Source organism: Haliaeetus leucocephalus, unplaced genomic scaffold (assembly GCF_000737465.1).
Source record: "Haliaeetus leucocephalus isolate CR32 unplaced genomic scaffold, Haliaeetus_leucocephalus-4.0 Scaffold450, whole genome shotgun sequence".
Lineage (NCBI taxonomy): Eukaryota > Metazoa > Chordata > Aves > Accipitriformes > Accipitridae > Haliaeetus > Haliaeetus leucocephalus.
In genome coordinates this window covers 3,112,089-3,135,541 of record NW_010972886.1, presented here as the reverse complement: position 1 = coordinate 3,135,541, position 23,453 = coordinate 3,112,089, and the positions used below count along the sequence as shown (strand labels likewise).

The 23,453-nt window shown below is 38.6% G+C and overlaps 1 protein-coding gene across 1 annotated transcript in view; it reads right to left on the bottom strand.

The window, feature by feature from the left end:
• Positions 1–23,453, bottom strand: part of MAP3K5 (mitogen-activated protein kinase kinase kinase 5) — a 107,578-nt gene that overhangs the window by 12,402 nt on the left and 71,723 nt on the right. Inside the window, exons 13-24 of the mRNA XM_010574640.1 lie at positions 19,531–19,626; positions 17,964–18,045; positions 15,854–15,987; positions 11,301–11,428; positions 9,203–9,339; positions 8,458–8,563; positions 7,303–7,460; positions 6,603–6,780; positions 5,779–5,799; positions 4,519–4,696; positions 4,250–4,418; positions 1,044–1,229 (exon numbers count right to left, since the gene is read on the bottom strand). Coding sequence (XP_010572942.1) covers positions 1,044–1,229; positions 4,250–4,418; positions 4,519–4,696; positions 5,779–5,799; positions 6,603–6,780; positions 7,303–7,460; positions 8,458–8,563; positions 9,203–9,339; positions 11,301–11,428; positions 15,854–15,987; positions 17,964–18,045; positions 19,531–19,626 — 1,573 coding nt within the window. The remainder of the gene's footprint in view (positions 1–1,043; positions 1,230–4,249; positions 4,419–4,518; positions 4,697–5,778; positions 5,800–6,602; positions 6,781–7,302; positions 7,461–8,457; positions 8,564–9,202; positions 9,340–11,300; positions 11,429–15,853; positions 15,988–17,963; positions 18,046–19,530; positions 19,627–23,453) is intronic.

Genomic DNA, 23,453 nt, shown 5'->3' with positions numbered 1-23,453 from the left:
AAGCAGAATGGAAAGCTGAAGTGTACTCCAAAGTGAAGACTCAAATAAAAAACTTTGATTTTCATTTCACACATTAGGGTTTTTTTTGTAAACAGCATCTAATTCTTGTCAGTGTAGTCTATGCAACAAACAGTTTACATGCTATGCAATCCTTCCTGACAGCTCTTTTCCTTGTCAGAGTGCCCAGGTTTAAATGCTAACAGAATCACCCACCTCAAATGCCTACTTGGATTGTCTTTTCATTTTTACTACATGACATCAGTCTGGACAAGTGATGACCAGCACAGCTGCACCCTCCCATGTTGGTTTTTCAACTTAAGCCTAATTGCTTGTGAACTAACATTTAAATACATAGCTTAAGAAGAAAAAGCATTTGCTTTTGGTAAAGTAGCTATTTAAAGGTTATCCATGTGTGTGTTTGGTTGCTCACTGGAGGAAATCATAATTTTTGTACTAATTATTGACAGAAAAGTAACCTTTTTTCTTCCTTCTTATCCAACTGCTTATAAATTGATACGAAAATGTCTAGTTTGGCAAAAATCTGCTGCTAATCAAAAATACTAGAATAAGACCTCAATACAATATTACAAGATAAACAGACTACTATTGGGGGCATAAAGCAGTTTAATGTATTAATTTATAAGAGAAGTTCAAGAGATCTGCATTTACGTAAGATAAGCCTGACATGCAGTGTTGGTCTTATTTACCAGAAAACCATCTAAACCGAAATTTTTTTTGAAAAGGCTTTCCTGCTTTAGTACTATGACATAACATTTACACAACTATGCTGAACCTTCCAGATCTTTAATCAGCAACATCTCAAAAGTTGTGTTCAGGGTCTGTGTCCTGCCAAAGGATCACATGGCAACCATGGCTGTGGGCTGGGTTTTTGTTATTACAGGTTCAAAGCCCTCAAATATTATTGTTTCAGTAACTCTGGGTGGAAGTTAATGAAGTTCCGTCTACTTCTGGCTTCTAGCTTTCAGCTTTGGGTTTTTTGGCAGTTTTGGTGCACAAAGTTCTTAGTAAAAATGACAACTTACAGCGTCTTGAAAACCAAACAGCACGAGCTGCACTTGACTGATACCATGGCTGTCAAAGTCCAACTCCAGTTTCAGTTTTGAAAGAGTGGTTGCTATGATTTTACGATCGGTGGACCGTACAAACTCTCTGAGGCTGGAAACGAGCGTTGTGATATGTTCCCATTTTAGCTTGGGTTCTTCGGCTCCCTGGTAGAAGAGAGAGGAAAAGAAATAGTTTTTGACAGCCATCTTTTGAAACATACAGCCAGAGGGACTTTAGCCAATAATGTCAGTTGGCAATATGGATTTCCAGAAATTCTACTGCTATAGTTAAGGAAAAGGCACAGTTTCAGGTCAGATAATGGTAGCAGCATAACTACAGCAGCAAAGACCACTACTACTGAGGTCTCTGGTAATGCAGATTACTTGGCAAGCAAGTAGCTGACTTCATTTTATATCAGTTGCTGAAATATACGTGCACCCTATAGTTTGCATGTCTCATTGTACAGGAGTGAAAAGATATGAATAAATATACTGTGCATTGAACACTACAAATTACTCTTAATTGCAAACAAACATGTACTTTGCATTGCCTCTAATTTCAGAGTGCCTCTGACAGACAACATGCGAAGTCCCACAGTAGCATTTAAAAGAAGAGGTTAGTCAAAGTTACACAGAAGGCTCAGAAAGAGACTAATTCTTTCCTACATAATTTCCCTTGATACAGAACTTCTGTGCTTACCTATTCTTAGAGCAGATCTACAAATCTCTCACCTTTCTATTATAAATATTCATATGCCTATTTTTAAAACCTTTTATGTTTTTGCATGAGCTACCAAAGTAGCAAAAGGCTCAAACACATTCATCAGAATAATCAGTGCATGTAACTAGGAAGTAGAGGACTGTATTTACTCTCCAAAGTAAAGTTATGCCAACTGAATACAAATTTCAATTCTCAATCTTAAAATTAAACCAGACATGGAAAACCATACTAGGTGTTCAACATGAAGTACTAGATGCTTATTCTGAAGGAAGCTAAATAATTATTTATATAGACTGAAGATGCCTAACAGTGTTTTCCATAACAGAAGGACATATGGTGTTTGGTTCTGTTGCATTTGCCAGTTTTATGCCGTGTATGTTATAGCTGGCCAGACGTCAAGAACTCTGCCAATAAAGTTGAGGTTTTAACTGTAGTTCATTAATTCTGATGAGGATCAAACAAAGATAATTTTATTATTTGAGACAAAGAGAGAAACTAAAAAAAAAAAAAAAAAAAGAAAAGAAAAAGCTCTAGAGCAGTCAAACATTCTACAGACTAAAGTACCCATCTCCGAGATAAAAGATCCTAGGCTCTGATCCTGATCTGCTTTGATTTGGAGAATTCACCTGATGATTGGCTATACTGAAGTGGATCCCTCACTCTGTCCTGCAGTAGCTGATCTTCTTTTTGTGTAAATAATTAAAAAACCATTAGGGCAGACAGGTGGACACATAACACACTGTAGCCCTGGACTAGAAGATCCAAGTCCCTCAAGGCATGCTGGGGACAGGGCAACCAGTATGGCTCCCTAATAAGAAAGAGTGACCTATTTTGGGAGGGTCATTCTCCTCCCCTAGCCCACATACATAACAACTTTGTTGAAATTGTTCTTATGAAAAGTTTTTGTGAAGGGAAAAGTGCTATTAAAGCCTAAATCCTGATGAGGCCTAACAAGCAAGTCAGGCTTCCATCTATTGGTAACTTCTTGCATTTACGCAGGACATAACAAGAAGCTAACTCAACTTCACCTTAATTGCAGTTACTACCACTTCCTGGCGGTTTGAGTAAGTTTCCTACTCTTTGACCAGGGTCCCTCTCTCAAGGGAGAAAACAGTGTTTGGGAGCTAGAGTCCTGCATCCTCTCGAAGGGCAGACAGTTCCAGGCACACATGCTTTAAACTCTTTGGCTTTAAAACTCTGTGTCTCTCTGCTCCTCTCTTGGGCTGTTCCAGCCCCAGCTGAGGAAGGCATGAAACACCAAGCATCCTCTCTGGATTCTGTGCTTGAGTTTCAGCCCCTCACTATCACTTATTATTCCTTTCATACACATGCTAACAACTGTGTCTGTTATAGCAACACTCTAGCAAAGCGCAGATCACTGGCATCTCTCATTGCCTTCTATTTTAACACTTTCTATAGTTACCAGGACAACTGTGGGTTCCTCCCTCCCCCCACCAAGAGTTAGAAGCTCTTTTTATTGGCACGGCAGCAATTTCCAATTACATTAACTGTACTACATGCATAAGAATCATATTTGTTTGCATCAGTTTCTAAACAGTACTATCTTTAGAAGATGAGTCGTCACATTTTATACAAATATGTTTTAGACCAGCAATACTGAGCCTTGAGAATGAAGTCAATTAACTACTAACACACACATTACAAACAAGAACAAAAAGTCATGTCACCCAATTACAGTGTTGCAACATTTAGCAGTGTGGTCATGACCTGTAATTTATTCAGTGTCATCCTGAATGATACATCATCATGAATCGTCCCCACAAAGGAAAGCCAAAAGGTCGTTCTGCAATTATTTTACTGTTTGCTGTAGCTCCCACTGTCACTCCATCTCCCCTCCCCCTCCATATGTGCTCCCAACTGCTGCGAGGAATAGCTGCAATTTCTTTTCTCCCTAGCTCCCTCTTTCCCCTTTTATGGCTGTTGGCTAGAAGGCAATGGTGTACCAGTCAGCCACATTTTTTCTATGCAATAACTTAACGTAAGGCCAGAGCAGGCCAAAACACCTACACCTCCCTCCATCAAACTAGTCAGCCAGAAGATAGAACTCTAAAATAGGGGCAAGGTAATTGCCCTCTGGGGATGATTAACCTGACAGTGTCAACCTGACCTGACAGCCTCAGTCCCATTTGAAAATCACTGGTAAAATATAATATAATGAAAACACATTTTTCTGTTGTCTGGCCAGCACTAATATCCAGGTATACATATAGTATTTACAAACCACACAAAAAGCATATGTAATGCAGCATAAACAATTTCAAAGCTTATTTTTAATAGCCCAAATAAAACAATAAATTGTGAAAGCTTACATGGTGTATGCCTTCTAGATTAATCAAACTTTATTTTTTAATTACTTTACTATGTATAATTTCAAAAGTTCCAGGTAACTGCAGATAAGTCTTCCAATTCCATAAAAATTTGTTGCTTTCTGAAATTACTTTACCTGAGCCAAAGCTTCCATCAAGTTCCTCACCACCTTCTCTTGGTCCTCAGTTAATATCCTGTGAAGGGTGGCTCTCCTTTCACTATCCTTCTTCAGCATGAAAAACCCAGAATCTTTCTCTTCAGGTGAAGGAGGTGCACTGTGATCCTCAAAATTTTCATCTGGGATGCTGAATGAAAGACAGTCAGTGAAAAGAAACTTTATAAAAGCCACCCCAATGCACACATTCCTAATCTACTGTGTAACATAAATGCCAGATAGCTCTTTACCTCAGAAAAAGGGAACGGATTCCCTTCCCATCTTTTTCTCCACAGGATTTGGCTCTTGTTTTGAAAGAGAATGGATCAATTTTTAATTCTGTATCAGGTGAGACAGAACCATATTCACTGCTGCTACTTGTATCTTCCACCAGAACAGGGACAGGTAAGGATATACTCCGAAGATACTCTATTCATATAGGAATATTCAGAAATTAGAATTTAATAGTGCCATGACAGTTCCAAAGTGAAAAGGTTATTCTTTCAGAGAAAACAGAAAGACTCCAGTCTTCCCACACACCAATACAAAATATTAAAACAAAATCGACAAAAAACTCCTAAAGCTTATTCTTCTGGAATAGCACTCTCAGTTATGTTTTTATTCAAAAGCTTCCCGAGATACAGAAATGCTGGGCTCTTTGCAAGTTCACTTATGGAACTTCACCACTGGAGTGAACGCACGTCTTGTACCACCAGTACGCACTTTCAGCAGTAGCAAAATGTTTCTACAGGGTAAGTCATCCCAGCACCTTCCAAGATCTTAATTTTATGTGTGTATATAAATATATATGTTTATATATACAATACATATAAGTATATATACTATAACACATATAAGATACCTTTATTTATCAGATTATTTTGTACAAGTTTAATTAGTTCATAGTCTTTGATTAATAATAAACATGCAGAACTTTTGTTTTTAAATCCAGAGCATACATTACTGCTGCAAGAAACTATTCATACCTCTTTCACATGTGCATATTTCAAGATGTACTTTGATAGCAACTCAGCATGAAGATAACTGTGTTTGTTCAGTTCCCCCCTCCTCCCCCCAGTTCATTTCCTGAAAGGGATGAGTATCCTGTACTGAGGCCTGACAAGGAGTGTCAAATGCATTCCGCTTTTTTCAATCATAGAATTTACCTTAATAAAAGTCTGTTATCTTTCTCCACAAACCTTGGCTCTATTGCTACTATAAAACAGCCATTGAGTTTCCTGTTCAAATTTCCACTAAATGACCCTGTAACAACACAGCTCTTCAAGTCTGTATTACCCACCTGCCTAGATTATTAAGCCGTAGCCTGGTAGGATTACAAATAGTGGTTTAAATTTGCACAATGAATTAGAGGTTCCTAACAGAGAAAGGTTACTTATTTTCATAATTGTGCCCGCTTCTCTTTACAACATTTTAGTGTGACAAATTACACCGGAATAAGTGATAACCACAGTAGCTACACAGTTATGATAGAGAAGTATGTTGAAACTCACCATTTGTATTAGTTGAAAGAACTGTGGGAGAAAAGCAAAGAAAGAAGACAGTTAAATGTGCTGAAATTAACTGAGAAAATAAGCATAGTCTAAAAGATAAGTCTCTTCTTATTTTTATGGACTATGTGAACTCTCTTGTCTGCAGTCTCTAAAAGTGTAGTCTATTGTGATTTAAAGTTAATCTGCAGGGGATGAAAACCATGTTAAAAGTGATCATCCAGTGCCATCTCCTTTACCTGGTATTTTTATTTCTTTTAGGTACCATGCTAAAAATATACAGAAGATATTTTCATACATATATATGCAGACATAGAATATGTCATTCATACTCTCAAAACTTCTTTGTTACTTTCCATAATTTAGAACACTACAGGAAATGAGTATGTGAAACAACAATAATGCAGTGCATACACATTTGCTATGGGATAAAGATTCTTTTGCTCATGTAGAAAACTCCCCTGAGGCTCGATAGCATGTTCTAACCTTACACAAAATGTACTTTATGCAAACATTCTTTGAACGAAAACATATGCAAATTTAAAAAACAAACAAACAACAGCCAACCACAAAAGCTGCACAAAACCATAAACAGACTTTTAGAAACCTTTTAAGAAATATTTAGATAAATCACCTCTGTGACCACATGATAACAGAATTCTGCTACAACAGTGTTTCTGCAGCAAGCTGCTAGAACAGAAGGTTACAACTGAATGTTCACCTGGGATGGAGATCTGTGTTCATCTTAAAGACTAAATCAGCAGTTTCAGGAAACAGTATCATCAACAAGAGAAAAATTCCAGATTGAGTTTAGCAATGCTTATTACCTGAGAGCTTTGATGCGGATTTTCTTTTTTTGCTTGAAACCTTCAAGAATTCATCTATAAGTAGCTCATGAGCAAAAGCTCGTTTATCAGGATCTGGTTCAAAGCAACGCAATATGAAAGCCTTGGCTTCTGCAGACATGGATTCAGGAATCTCTGGGTGTATTTTAAACATTCCCACCTGAGACAAATAAAGGGAAAGACAATGGCCTACACTGTTCTTTTCCCAAACACTAAATAGCATCAAAAAAGTGTATAGATAGTAAAATGGTATATTGCTTTTAAGTTTTGATGTTATATTTCTGTAACTAGTTTATCAATTCAGAGAAAAAAAAACCCTATTATAAACTGTATAAACAATTACATTAAAAAAACCCACAACTGCAAGTAGAGGCTCTTGCAAAGCAAAAAACTGCTTCTTTTCTCAGGTGTTTTTTTTGTTTTAGTTTGGGGGTTTTTTTGTGTGTTTTTTTTTTTTAAACACCCAGGCTGCTGAATAGCTGCTCTTGCTCCATTACTCTCTTCAAAACTAAACAGCACTCCCACTCAATTGAATCAGCTCATTCTTCTTCACATCCTCACTAACCAAGTATTTCCTTTATCTTCTCTTCCTGCAATCTCTAATTCTAGCTTCTCCAAAAGAGTCATAAGATTTCCTATGTTTACAAATACTGGCCTGAGTTGTACAAGGAAGATGTCTGACCTTAAACATAGCTGCTTGTGGTTCTCCCAGTTCATAAAATGGGGGCTTCCCTGTAGCCATCTCAATGATTGTGCATCCCAAAGACCAGATGTCTGCAGCCTTCCCATAGCCACGTGGCCCTTTGTCTATGATTTCTGGTGCCATATACTGAAGGGTACCTGTTTAAAAAATACTCATTTTTTACTTACGTGCACCAATGAAACAAATAGATAGCTGAAGGACAAGAGGAACAAAATGACCGAGGAGTGAGCAGTATCAGGAGAGTTTTTTTAAAAAAAAAACCAAAACACTCTATTATTCAAAATTCAAAAATTTCCATATGCATTCTACATAAAACTCAAAATACTATTCAAAATATTACTTGTGCTAAAAGCATCTGATATCATCTACTGATCTGGTAATATAGCTTTTCAAAGTCAATGACAATTATTAAGAGGTTTCAATGAGCTTTGGACGAGACATAATTTTCATTTACTGTATTTATAGATTAAGATTAAAATAAGGAAGATGACCGTGAATTGCATCCAGAGAGGAAAAGCAAGTGAAACCTGAAATCTGAATCTAAACCAGCAGGTGATACAAACCCTTTTTCTGAAGTAAGAGAATCAACCTGACACATCATTCTGCATTCTGTTTCATTTAAAGCAGAAGTGGAAGACCAGAGGATGGCATTAAAATAACAGTCACTTCTCATTTTGCATAATGATTTAATGCAGTGCCACTGCATGATTTAACAACCAAATCAAATTATCAGTCAGAATGAAGATCAAGTTAATGACAGGCTCTGTAGATAAGCAATTCTGGAGATGAAGGCAAGACATCCAAGCCAGTCATGAAATTAAAAAAAAAAAGTTAGCCTTCGATCAGCAAGATGAAAAACCCATGCGCACAGAAAAGAGACTCAAATACAACATAGGAAAGACACAGCTCTTCTGTTGTAGAGAACTTTCATGCCTCAAGTAGGACTTACAAAACAGCATTCTCTTTGAACAGTTCACACAAGTACAGTGTATAGCTTAAGATTAGGTATACAAAAAGTTATCCTTGCAACAACCTTTTACATTGATTTGAAGTCAATGAAAGTTCAGCAGCTGTGGATTCTGACCCTACATGTGCAGCTCAAGTGAGGAAACAGAGTCTCCTCTGGGAACATACCAGTGAAAGTTTCAGTACATGGGTTGATTCCTGCAAGTCTCTTTGAAGTTCCAAAGTCTGAAATCTTTAACACTCCACTGTATGTATTGATAAGCACGTTATCACCCTGAGGAACAGAACATTCAGAGCAATTATTTTTCTCTGCTGACTCTTCATCTAAGACTTCTTGCATAGCCTGTTTCTACAATACACTCTTTAGTAACTAACAATTACCTCCTAAGGCTCTTAAGATGGGAGATGAAAGAAGAATCAATAGCGTTCCTGCCTTATGTAATCCCATTATCAGAAACTTCATCTCAAAGTGAACTTCCCCTAATACAGGAATTCTACAGGAATTCAGTTAAAGAATCTTAAGAGAGGGGAAAAGACGACTTTTTTTTTTTTAAGGGAACTTTTTCATCTGTAATCTCCTTGGAAGAGAACCTCCTAATATCTCATCCACAATCTTCTCCACTTCTAATAAGCTTTTATTAAAGTTCGATCATGTAATTGAAAACAGAAATAAAAATATCCACTTTATTACATCTGAAGTGGCTATATGTCATTTCTTCTAAAATAAGAAAAATATTTTGTTTGTGCAAATTCAAATCAACAATGGTTCACGTACGTAACCCACAGTTCAGAATAGCAGAGAGGGTATGTGAAAATAAAGAACTTTCAGAAAAAAAGCTTTTAAATTACAGGACAAATAGTGTTATGTAACTGCATAACCATTTTTAGGGCTTAATTCTCTGCAAATTCTTACCTTTATGTCTCGATGCACTATTTGATTATCATGGAGGTATTTTAATCCTTCAAGAATCTGCTTGGTGTAAAAGCCAATTGTCTGCTCGTTATTTTTTAATGGTCCCCATTTTGATCGTAGAAGAGCAGAAAGGCTGCCTATAATTTTGGAGAGCAAAAAAGTGAGAGTAAAAATCTAGTTAAGTTCTGCCTTCTCCTCCAAAGGAAAAAAAAAAGTAACAACAAACATGAATGCCAAACCAAGTGCAGGGACCTATTCTATAACCAAAGGCCTCTCCAGGCAAATGCTTACTTGCATCATCACTGGCCTGAGTAATTAAAAAGAGACTGTCAGTATCTCCACTGGCCTCAGCTGCAGCAGAGAAGCATATGCTTGCTTCCTCAAGCAGGCAGATCAGAACACATTTAATTAATTAATGTACTCACCTCCCTCCTATGCCTGGAGAGAAGTTGTCCCAAAGGAATGTTGTAAGAGTGAAAAAGGGATGTGCATGTGCACGTCTCTGTACATACACCAACTCCACAGTTTCTCAAAAAACTAAGCTCAAGAAGTGGGATTTTTGTTGCATCTGGCTGCTGGGAGTTCTTTGGTCTCAAACAAAAGCAACAATCACCAGCCACCTTTCTCTTGTGTTAGGTACCTGAGGAGGGCTCAGTCAACTGAGACTAGCTACAGCCTTTCTAATAGGATGACCACAGATTATCTTTGTTCTTGTACTGCGTTTGTGTGGCAAGGTTTTGGTAGCAGGGGGGGTTACAGGGGTGGCTTCTGTGAGAAGCTGCTAGAAGCTTCCCCAATGTCCAACAGAGCTAATGCCAGCTGGCTCCGCGACGGGCCCGCTGCTGGCCAAGGCTGAGCCCATCAGCGACAGTGGTAGCACCTCTGGGACAACGTATTTAAGAAGGGGAAAAAGAACCTGTGCAACATCACTGCAGCCGAAGAGAGGAGTGAGAATATGCGAGACAAACAACCCTGCAGACCCCCAGGTCAGTGAAGAAGGAGGGGGAGGAGGTGCTCCAGGCACTGGAGCAGAGGTTCCCCTGCAGCCCGTGGGGAAGACCATGGTGAGGCAGGCTGTCCCCCTGCAGCCCAGGGAGGTCCATGGTGGAGCAGATCTCCACCTGCAGCCCGGGGAGGACCCCACGCCAGAGCAGGTGGGTGCCCAAAGGAGGCTGTGACCCTGTGGGAAGCTCACACTGGAGCAGGGTCCTGGCAGGACCTGTGGACCTGTGAAGAGAGGAGCCCACACTGGAGCAGGTTTTATGGCAGGACTTGTGACCCTGTGGGGGACCCACGCTGGAGCAGTCTGTGCCTGAAGGACTGCAGCCTGTGGAAGGGGCCCAGCAGTTCGTTAAGAACCCACGGGAAGTACTCATGTTGGAGAAGTTCGTGGAGAACCGTCTCCCATGGGAGGGACCCCATGGTGGAGCAGAGGAAGAGTGTGAGGAGTCCTCCCCCTGAGGAGGAAGGAGCGGCAGAGACAACATGTGATGAACTGACTGCAACCCCCATTTTCCATACCCCTGCATTACTAGGGTAGAAAAAGGGAGAGAATCCGGGCGTGAAGCCGTGCCCAGGAAGAAGGGAGGGGTGGGGGGAAGGTGGTTTTTAAGATTTGGGTTTATTTCTGATTATCCTACTCAGATTTGATTGGTAATAAATTAAATTAATTTTTCCCCAAGTTGAGTCTGTTTTGCCCATGACGGTACTTGGTGAGTGATCTCTCCCTGTCCTTATCTTGACCCATGAGTCTTTCATTATATTTTCTCTGCCCTGTCCAGCTGAGGAAGAGAGTGATAGAGTGGCTTTGCGGGGCACCTGGCACCCAGCCGGGGTCAACCCACCACAGATTTGTAGGTAAAAGGACGTAGCCTGCCACAGCAATGATCTGAGCTGTACCTGTAGCACATCCTATCTAAATACTGAATGAGAGGACTCAAGCACTTTGAAGACACAGTTTTCCCCATTAAATTAGAGATAGTAAAGAATATTACATTTGCATGAAATACATCTTGTTGCAGTACTATAGGTTTTTATAATTTTAAAATGTTAAAAAACAAACCAACCAACCACCAAAGCAGTCTCCCCCACAACTTACCACCTGGCACCTGTTCCATGAATATCTTAATGAAGCCATTCTCACTAAGAGAACCTAAATACTGGACAATGTTCTTATGTTTGAGATGCTTATGCAAAGCTATTTCTTCATGCAGAGGTTGGGAGTACCTGGAAAGAAAAGAAGCAGTTGATGCAATATTGACCTTTGGGAAGAAAGTCTTGTGTTTACTGTAGTACCTAAAGTTCTATTTTAGGTCCCATGAAAGACATTTACACTGAAAATGACTATGTGTTAGATGCATTTAACAACAGTGGTTGTGACTACCACAAACTAAAAAATTATGTAATCCTATATGAATACACATAACATATATAAAATATATATGTATACTATGTATACATACACACACAAAGTGTTATAAATGTACATAGACAGACTGAGCAAAACAAAATTTGTGGAAAATGAACTCCTCTCCAGCCTAACTCAAAGAGAATGAACAGCTGGGCAAGCGGTTGGATTCAGACTAGTGCCAAAGTGAACTAGTAAGCCATAAAGTTAGTGTATAATTAAAATCACCTCAAGAATGAAAACTAATTAATTAAAATTGAAATGGTGATTTACATAGGAGTCTTATCTGAAAGCAAGAATGGATAGCTATCAGAGTAAGAAAATAGAAATCATTTCATGGGGAGATATTGAGAAGAACTGATCAAAACAATTTCACCAAATGTAGTCCAAGGTAAAAAATTTTTCAGAGATGTAAGCTTTTCAGCAGTCTTTTTGCCAAGAAGGTTTCTGGAGTCCAGATCCTTCTCCAGTGTGCAACACCACCAGAGCTCAGCAGCTGATGTGCTCCCTGGGCCAGTCCAACCACGGATGAGCTGGAAGCAGGTCAGCTGCCAGATTCTGTGCATTGTCTGGCAAAACGTAAGCAATATGCTTATTTTCACTAAAGCGCTAACATCTGCAGTCAGACTTTCAGGGTAGCTGAAATAGATGAAGGACACAGACCTCCTTCTGTTAGTGCAGATGCAAGAAGGAGCTGCAAAGTCTTGAGCAAGTGGAAGACATTCTGATGCTTACACTGAGGGAGTACTAAACATAACTGCAAACTCAACCTTCCAGCAACTTGCCAACAAAAGGAATAGTTTTACTGCCACCTTTACCAGGTTGGTCTCAGCATAGACTTCACAACAACACTGCTACATTCTCGTCCCATAATGAACTGGCAGAAAACTTTTATTTTATTTATTTACTGGGAGGAAGGGTAGCTTCCTGCTGCCTCAGGTTCAGGAGTTAGCTCTCCCTGGACCCAGCAGAGTGCCAGTGCCAGGAATGCAATCAAAGCACGAATGCAATTGAAGTTGTTAGGGGAAAAGTGCCTGTAAGCTCCACTCCCTTTTGAGGCAGGTAGTTATCAGCTCACCCTAACAGCAGCATTAAGCTACAAGTGGAGGCTGAACTCTTAAAAAAAACATAGAGGGAAAAGAAAAAAAAAGGTGGGCATCTGAAAATCCCTCTGGAAAACAACTGCTGCAGAAAACAAGGAAAGTATTTGGGTAATGAAAAGTATGATTATGCAACTCCGAGTCTATTTAATAAAAACTAATTTGAGTTTTTGTTTGCCTCTCCACACATGACTATAAAGATTCTGACTACGCTGTTAGTCATTCAGAAATGCAAAATCATCAGAGATTATATTCCCGAGTTCTACTAATGGGATATTCATTCAGAGCAGCAACAGCAAGACCATTATAATTCTTCCCCTTGCACTTTTAAACTGCAGTTAATTGAGTCTTGAGCAACTAAAATAATTTAGCAAATAAAATAAAGCCATAAGAAAATTCTCCAGTGGGATGAAGCATTTATTATTTTAGAACTTGGTAATTAGGAAACTTTAAATGGTATGAAGAAAGACAAATTCTAAATCCTAGAAAGCTAGATCTTATTACCTACCTAACATAGTTTTACTTTAACTTGGAAAGTTGACATGGCCACTGGTACTATTTTGTAGTACTGGAAATGCATTTGAGGGCAACAGCATTGCAGGAACGTTTCCTTTTCTTTCAGAATGTGTGTCCATAGTCTAACGTTTCCTGACAATTAAGTACATTATTCAGTAGCTTATATTTAACATATAGATGTATCGAAGACTCACTGCTTTTTGCACAGAAATCATTGCATTTCTGGCCATGCTTTGACTTGGAACTTAATTATTTCTCATGAATCCAAAAGATGGTCATTTTTACTTTGAAAGTGTTAAGAATTAACTTCAGAGATGAATCTTTTTATTTCTGCAGATTTCTTTCAAAGTGCTAAAAGATCAGGTTATAATTAATCAGAAATAAATTAATAAATTTTTCTTACTTTGCCATTAAAAAAAAAAATACTTGAAATTTGTCTTGGAAGCCTGTAAATATTTTTGAAAGTCTAGATGAAAGACTAACAACTTCTTAATAATCTGTTTTCCAGTATGCTTTGCACATTGAACCTGAAACCTTTTCCATTGAAAATTCTTTTGAAATGTATATTGGAGAAGAAAAATCTGGAATAACCCTTTTTTCCTTTGAAGTAGTTCCTGCACTACTCAGGCTATCTTTCTATTAACCACAGTTGTTACAAACAACAAATTTCTTCTTAGCACATACAAAACTTGCAACTCTATTTTGAGTCAAGAGATTGTTTTATGTAATTGAGGCCATACTTTCTGAGAAATTATAACACATCTTCAAGTTAAATTTACAATAACAATATAGAGGGTGGAAGGATTCCCCTAAATTCCCTTGGATTCCCCTTTCCATAATCTAAGTTCCAGTATCTTTAAAAGAGCGTGAGTATGGAAAAATTATTAGATCACACACATATCCATATTTAATAGCCAATATATACATGGATTCAAAAAGATTTAGAAGGATTCATTTTTCAGACATCAAAGAAAAAAACAGCTAAGTGAGGACAGAAGAACAGAAGGAAGGCCCATAAGAGACCCACCAAAAAGAAACTGAGCTGGGACACCAGGTGGCATTACTGACCTCCCAGTCTGTAGATTACACAAAGAAAACATTATAATCACACAGTGTCCTGTCAACATCTAGGCTCCAATACAATTTAAATAACAGTCCTTGATACTGGACAGCTTGTAGAGAATAATGCTCCTCTTCCACAAACGGTGGTTTTACTCCCAGGGACATACATTCTAGATAAAAGTGAGAGGAGTAACAGCCACTGTGGTGGGTTAGAATAGCCTCTTGTATTTACTGTTTTGAATACAAGCACTCTCTGAGGCGACTGCTATGTAGGGACGGGTAAAACCAACTTCCTTCCTGATATTAGTTGTGGATTGAACACTGCACAAACAAGGATACAGTTATTTCCTCCTACAGAAGAAATGCAGCATGCCAAAATATGGGAAATCCTGCTGAAGGACAAGCTATCCAGTAGATCACAGTAGTAAACCAAAAAAGCCAAATGGGCAAAAGAAGACAAGAAACTTGGAAATATGGATTCCACTCCTGACTGAAATGATGGACAAAAATTTACCAGTTGGTACACTCAATATTTTCCCTACATTCATTTAGTATGCGATTCCTCCTGCTACCAAGCAGTGTTCTGTCTTTATCAGAAGAGCTTCCTTCATAAAAGTTATTTCTTCAACCATTGGGAAAGGAGTGATTTATCTTTCTGTTAGCAACCACGGCAATGTCTTTATTTCCTACTTTTCATAGCTTCCTGAACATAAGCATGAGTTACAGCCTTTGATAATAATTTACAGTCTGTCTGAGAGGCACTTTAAAGATCCAGGCACTCAAGTCACCTGTTAAGCAGCAGCTTGTACAACACTCGACTACAAAAAACAAAGGCTAATGTAGAATTAAAGCATAACTTGACAGTTTAATACAGTCAGTTTCATTTGAAAAATCTTATCTTTAGACTTGCTATCACTTTTATCACAATATTTGTGGAAATCATGTATTCAAAATAGGACACACCAGAAGCTTCCAGATACACAAGTACTCACGATATTAAGTGTCTGGTCTTTACATGGCAACCTTTATAAATGAGAGACAGCAATACACATATAAAGAGACTCTGCATTAAAAAAATGCAGACAAAAAGATTGTTCCACATGAATTATTCTAATGTTAAGAGGCTCCATAATAAATGATGCACAAAAAGGACAGGAAAATATCTTTATCAGCAGTTCAGGCTCAGAATTTTCAAGGACACCACAAATCACGAATTTCAGTTGTTCTTTTATAAGGACATGCCTGAGCATGCCTAAGTAGATAGGGTTTGTCACTAGGTGTTTGAGTGGGATTCAGCACTTGAGCAATATTTCTTTTGGAAAGAAAGAGTATTACAAACTACTAATACCAAACCCAGTAAACATCTAAATTCTCAGTTGTGATCACTCTATTTCACAACTTGGAAACGTCTAGTTGCAAAACCAAGGAACACCATTAAATACCACAAACAGGTAATTTATTGGCAGCTTTGTAGAAGAGGTACTCCTTGATCAGCAAACTGGTTGATGATGTTACTGATGAAATTACGTAATGCACAACATTTGGAATCAGCCACAGTTACTATACCTGCTGTCTCTCTCTGGGATTTCTTTAATAGCAATTCTGACTTGATTGCTCAAATCTCGACCTGCATATACAATGCCATATGTTCCTTTTCCCAGAATGACTCGCTCGCCATTTTCATCATATTCATAATCATACTGCAAAGCAAACAACAACATGAAATGAAACAGAGGCATAAGATTTATTCCATCTGACCCTGTGCTCCTAACTAAGGCATCGAGGAAGCTAGTTGCTTTCTGCAGACCATGGAGAAGGAAAGAAAAACACTTCAAAATGACAAATCGGATACCGTGCCGACACTGACTCTCCACTGACTGTACAGGAAGCATTGGCTTCTAAGGTAGCCATTTCAAGTAAGTGCATAAAGCTAAGCTACCCTTTACCTGTTCTGTGTAGTTACACTTGCATGTCTTGCTCAACAGCACCCGCAATTCTGCGGGCAGGTGCTGTAAAAACAAGAGAAGACAACAGAGGGCACTCGGCGCCAAGCTGAGAACTTTGGCTCCCACACGGACATAGAAAGCAAGGCAGGATGCACTTAATTTATTCCAGATGCTCTCCTGACCTGACCACATCCTCCAAAACCAGCACAACCTCAATTTTGCCAGCACCAGGTCAGCCAGCAGAGTGTGCCAAGGGAGGTTAGTCAGGATTGTAGTGTATTAAGCATGGTTTCGGCTGAATTTGAATTTCAAAGAGTTTAAGGCCAGTCCAGAAATATTCATTAGATAAGATTATCTGATCTGTCCTCTTGTGTAACACAAACATGTAATTTCACATGCTCATGCCCATGCTAAACCCAGTAGTTTATGCCTAGATAAAGTATTTTTTATTTTCCTCCAAATAAAGACTGCTATCTTTTGAATAAGAGAGAGAATCCACTACTTCTTCTAGTACTTTGTTTCAACAATTAATTACTCTCATGGTGAAGCCATGCCTCGTAATTTGAATTTCTTTGGTGTCACTATTTAATTACATTTTTCCTCAACAGATTAAAGAGACCATTAGCACACTGTAGTTTTCCCTGTAAAAAGGCTTACCCACTGTAATCAAGTCACCCACTGCTTTTCTTTTTGCTAAAATAAACAAATTGGGCACCCTGAGGTTTTCATTATAGGGTATGCTTCTATCCCACAAGTCACTCTAGAGGTTTCTCTGTCCCATCTTCAATTTCAGATGTATTATAAAATGCCAACATCAAAACTGGGACAGAAGGCTGTCAGTATTCATTACGCAGCACTGACTCTCTCGGTTAGTTTTGGATGTCTCTAGAGCTTCGGGAAACCAGATTTTTATGTGATAGGACGTGGGCTTAGATACTCTATCCTGTTCCCTGCCACCTAGAAGAAAGCCTAAACACCCTAAGTACTGCCTTGCACCAAATGGCCCTGTACTCACTTTTCAATCATGTATATGTTCAGATAGAAACCCAAGGTGAGAACACAGTGTGTGATGGCACACCCAGGCAAGCTATAACCTAGCTAACAGGGGTGGTAGCAGAAGTAGGACATCCTAAGCTTCAGTGTGAGTTAGTGGGCTAAGGGTATAAACAGACTCCCAGCAGCACCAACATCATCATCTGATTTAAGTTTGCTGTTCATTGCTGCGCTTGCCCACAGATGGTAAGTAGCAAGGAGAAGCCCTCCTCTACCACAATTATATCCTTACTTGTTGTGCAGACAACCTGCCAATAATGTAAAGTGCACACAATTCTAGTGATGCATGAAACAGACAACAAACAGTCTTTAAAATTTAAACAGATGCTAATGCTGCCTGACTATGATTACACTCTGAAGTAACTGTTACAAGAGTCACTCTGTAATAAGCACGACTGGAGAATTCCAGAGTTGAGTACCTTCTCAAGCGAGTATGCTAACTGAAACACAAGAGATTTAGCTATGCTGGTTATAAAAATGTATGAGGACCTACATGAGGACCATTAAAAAGAATCATTAATTTATAAACAGAATAGGATAAAATTTTGTAAACAATAACTTGTCTAACTTCCTCCAGAGAAGGGATGTGTAATTTACTCCCTTCAGTGAAATGCTACACTAGAAGCCCCAAATTCTTAGTATGGTGGGGGAAGCGGGGGTGGGGTGGGTAAAAATACCTCTAGAGAGTCTCCATCACATTCCCCTTCCTCTGTAGCCTTCCCTATTTCTTCAGTGATACTGTTCACCATGTCAAAAAACCTGTGGGGAGAGAAAGAGAGGGGAGAGAAAGAGAGGGGAGAGAAAGAGAGGGGAGAGAAAGAGAGGGGAGAGAAAGAGAGGGGAGAGAAAGAGAGGGGAGAGAAAGAGAGGGGAGAGAAAGAGAGGGGAGAGAAAGAGAGGGGAGAGAAAGAGAGGGGAGAGAAAGAGAAAAGAAAATATACACTTGAGACAGTATCAGGACAAAGAGAACACTTCTCTCTAAAGTAATGAATGAAAAGAGGACTTACTATACTTAAGTATAAGCAAAAAGAAAAAAAAACTATTTACATGGAGAATTAACAGTCAAAAATCTGCAGTTTTCCTACTTCTTTTACATACTCCTTTTATATGTGCAAGACATCCATGATGTCTGAAATTATTAATTTAATTCATATTTCAAAATCTATGTATCAGGTGAAATTCTTATCCTATACCACCGTTTCTTTATGTCCAATGAAAGTACTGAAGCATCACGAGAAGTGCCTAGAAGTCCTGCCTACACATTTGGAGAAGTTTTTGTAGTGCAGGAAGGCTAGCTTCAAGTTTTGCTTCAATGAAAAGGGGGTCTATTTTACAACTTCCCATTTAAAAAATATACTCTTACATATGACTTCTACCCCTTTGAAATAATGCAAGTACAAATACCATGTCATGCTAAGGTATTGCTTACTTGTCTTCTAAGAAGTACTCAGATATGAAGGGGAATGAACATGGTAAAAGAACCTATACGAACTAGAATGGATGAGAGAACAAGCTAGGGACTGGGCTGGGAGGTGGCCACAGCCATTAATATGGAGTACTGCAGTGATTCTTGGTAATGTTGCAGCCTTTTTTAGCACAAAAAGACATGAAATTTCCTCTGGGAATGCCTTCTGGATCAATTCAAGACCACAGTCCTCAAGCTTATGGAGCAGAAACACAGCTTAGAGAAACTGAGACACCCCTGATTTTATGCAACAAACCCTTGCCAAGTTTTCTGTAGGGATACTGGTACAATATTACTTATGTAAACATGATGCTAATGTAAAGGAAATCAAGTGTGCTTCTTCATAATCATAAATAAAATTTTATTTACAGTAAAGGAGAAATCTTGACCAGACCTTATGTTACCCCAAATGTTCCCACTTCAGAAAGTCAGTTTTAAGTTTAGGATGTGTTGTTGCATTGGAGGCAACAAACACTTGTAGTAAGCCTCAATATGGTAAGTATTAGAAAAATAATCCCACAAAGTATGTAAAAAAAAAAATTAAATTTGTAATCATATTTGTTTCTAATGTTTGTCTGAGTTTGCACTTTGACCCTTCAAACCTCATACATCTCCAGGATACTATAGTACTAAGCTTTCATTTGAAAGGTGTTGATCACTGAAAATGCTCAGATCAACTTTCACTACAGTTCTGAAACAGTCAGTTGCTGTTGTGCATGCAGATACCATCTACCCCATCACAAGCCGTGTTTTTTTCTAAAATAACAACAGTGACACACCTTCTGCAATGAAGTTCTGTGCAGAAATAGATTTGAAAGTCATCCGAGTTGTGCAGCACATATAGGAAACAGCATCGTTCTTCAAACTTCGAAATGCTGAAAGAACAGCCAAGCAGAACATGTTATTGGAAAGATGCATTTGGACTTCTACTGGCTATGCCAAACCATACAGATCAAGCCATTTAACATGGGAAAACACCAAATTAAACCTAAGAAGCTATGGTTTTTTCCTTATTGTAAAATTACCCTCTTGTATCCTCTAAAGTTCACATTCTGCTGTTTGCTGTCATTCAGCTTGCCCCCCCCCAGTTCACACATTGCCCAAGAAAGAGTAGGAGCAAAGTAGTTAATAGGATTATTTCCATTGATCCAAGTCATTTTTGTCTTCAGTGCATTTAGGTAAGGCCCTTAATTTCCACTGCTGCAGCCAGGATGAAACATTCTTTCAGGATCACATTAGAAACCTGGACTTTGAACTCAAATGATGAGTTCTTCCTGCTTTAGAAGTCAGCCACAGCTCAACCTGAACACAAAAATTTCTGATCACTTCCTTGTGAATTGGTACATTGACAGTAAGTTGGAAAAATATTTTAAAACTAAGTCAGCATCAAAAAATGAGGTGAATGACTCTACCACCCTTATGCACCCACAGCTTTCTTCAGTTTTGGTTTTATCTGCTATACCAGGAGAACAAAAATAATGAAGAAGTACGTATGCCATTTTCTTATGGATGCATAGATGTCTTAACAGAAGAGCAGAAGAGGTGCAAACTCCAGTATAGTTGTCAGTTTTCTACCCCAAGTAGGCTGCAGCTCTTGCAAAGATATCATTTCACCAGAACTGTTTTATATGGATGTCATTACTGTGCTCCTTAGAGAAAATATTAAACATTATTTGAAATAGCTCTTTCTGTAACTTTGTTGCATGTTGAGTGCCACGTGTCAAGCTGATGCAGTATAATTGATTGTTACTATATTAGAAAAGGAAAGAAAAACATGACTAGAGATGTTATAAGGGAATATAATGCAGTATTTGAGAAACCAAGACAAATTAAGTCTCCTTATGAACATTCATAAGATACTGGACAAAATCCACAGTCCTAGCGAAATCAATCTATTTTAGCTGGATCAAGATAGCCATCATGTTTTTAGTTAATTTATAACACAATAAAGTAGAATGGTATTCTATGTTGTGCCAAAGGATTGGTGATTTGACTACCATAACAGTTCTTCTTTAAATATCAGGAAATACTTGTGATTTTCAACCTTTAATAGGTGTCTAAGGTTGTCCGATCCTTGTTTCCTTTTATGATTCCTCTGTTGTAGAGCTCTGTAACTTTTGACAAATAAATGACTCTTTAGACAAGCTGGGGGGCCTGCCTTTGATAAAGCTACATAAAAGAAGAGCAAGCTTCATTATAAGAATATTTGTCTTTGAGTGTGGTGACTTATTTTTACATTAGGAAAAATTTGTAAGTGCTAAGTAATGTACAGATCTGTGAAGACAGTCACTGTCCCCAGTTTATAAACTAATTTTTAATTCAAGTTTTTCAAGCGTATAGGTAAACTCTCCAGATGTGGAGTAACTGATATTAACAGAATTACTCATTCATTTCAAGTTCCATGCGAGTTTAAACATTTTACTGAATAAACTGTCAGTTTAAACCTGACATGCACAGAAGCCACTGGCTAACACAGCAGTGAATAAAAGGGTAAGAATGTGGAGTGTACACAGAGGGCAGGCAAACTCATAAATATTTAAGGCCGTTAAGGAAATGCCTCCTTCAGACAGTTCCTGAGCACACGTAGTACCCACTGACTTATACGACAGCAGAATTGGGGATGAATTTGCGAAACTCCAAAGACAAACAGGGAAGCACAATGTAGCATGGCCTTGTGCCCAGCTCTTCTTCATCCAAAACTCCCCTTACGTCAATGAGAAATACTGCAAATGCTGTAATCACTGCTTACTAATACTTCCAGATGAAGCTACAGAAAACAGCTGAGCATTGGCAGCAACCACAGAAAAGCAGCTCGGTGGAACTTTTGTCTGTTTTCTACAAGTGTAGCAGTATAGATACCTCCCACTGTCGTAATTAAGTAGTCTGACAAGATTCCAAGAACTTGGGATGGAAAACGAACATGTTGTCAATTCTTAAGCTACAAAGAAAACCGGATGCAGATCTAAATCCCATTTTTTCACTATTTCTAACACTACACATCAGCATGACCTCTGAGGCACTCTCCCATGGAAACACTACAAGTAGCGGTTATTTCATAATCCAGAGCTTGTCCCAAACACTAAGAAAAAGCCAATTTAGCAGTTTAGCAACTTCAGTCTGCTACTTTTTTTTTTAATTTTTAAACTGGAAAAATAAAGACAGTATCTTCTTGCTCATATGATGTCAGTTCTGCAGAACTCTAGGGACTATTCCGGATAACCTAAGATGCAAAGCACCTTGGGGTAGCAGCCATGCTCCAAAAGCTCTGATGAAGCCTTTAGGATTAACAGTACTTTTTGGCCCAATTCCATAACAAACATTTGTGTTTAAGACATCATGAAGGCACATGACAAAAGCAGAGTTATTTACATTGGTGCACCAACCGCTAATCTATGAGTTTGTTAGGCTAAACCCAATTACTATGACTCCCTACATACAGAGTATGATTTAGCACTCTGCTGCTCAGAGGTCTATATACCTTCCAAGCCCCTTTGCAATTCTTGAGAGCTGAACTCTATTACTCATGAAATAAGATGCTGATTACACCAGCTGATACATAGCACACAGAAATAGTGACCCCTCAGTCACTTCCTTCAAGTATTTACCAAAAACATTAGCCATATAAATGCTAGATGTCTCTTCAGACCTGCTGTCTCCTTATGTAATGCAGTAAATATTTATGGAGGCCTTTGCTGAAAAAGCCTCCAAGATCATGTACAAAGACCTGCCTTGTACATTAAGGCTGCACTTCTAAAGCTGGTTCCTACTAGTCTAGAAAGGCTGAGAATCCTCATCAAGCTGCAAACTCCCCCTTCCTACACTACTTTAAGTCTAGGAGCTTCAAAGGAGCCAAAAATAGTCTTGATACAAAAATAGATTAGAAACAGGCCTGGTTCTGAAGGCTGTCCCACTCTGAAGAATACCTGCCTTCATAAAACTTGGAAAAAACGTGAAAAACTCTGAAAAATTAAGTGATCAGAAACGTGCATATATTTGGAAGGGGGGAGCAAGAGTGGCATATTCAGTTTCATACTTGCGTAAGATAAAGATTTCCCCCTGCAGCTCCTCATGGAGGCAGCCAGAGAGTTTTCTAAGAATTCACAGTGACTCTTGGCTCACTGTAAAGTCTTCCAAGTTGTTCTGGACATCTATCCAGATGAACAGATTGTGAATTTAATTGACAAGTTAAATGAAAATTGACAGCTTAAATAACAAATGCAGAAGGGTACACCAGAAACAGCAGTACCGACCACAGCATGGTTTAATAAGGGGGAGGGAAAGGAAAAAGATTACAATAAATAAATACTTTTTTTCTGTTTTTAGAAGCACACAAAAACATACTGTAACCAAAACCCAAACCAGACTGAACTAAGTGTATCATTGCAATTTTTGCCTAAATTAAGCTGAATCCCACAGGATTGAATTTCTGTGCCTATTGATAGTTTGTTTTTTTAAGTTACTTTTTGCAAGGAAAAAGAATCATCCATCTGTGTAAAGACGTCCTGTAGACATAGCAACAGTTTTGTGTGTATGGAACAGTTATTATTAGAACAGAGCAATGACTATTTTAAAAAAATGTAAGATTCCTGGCTTTTTTTTTTTTTTTTTTAAGATTACACTAAAAGCAAACGCCAACGTGGAAAGTTGCAGGATGCCAAAGTACAGAGAAATCCTGGGGGGGGGGGGGGGGGGGAGAAAAAAA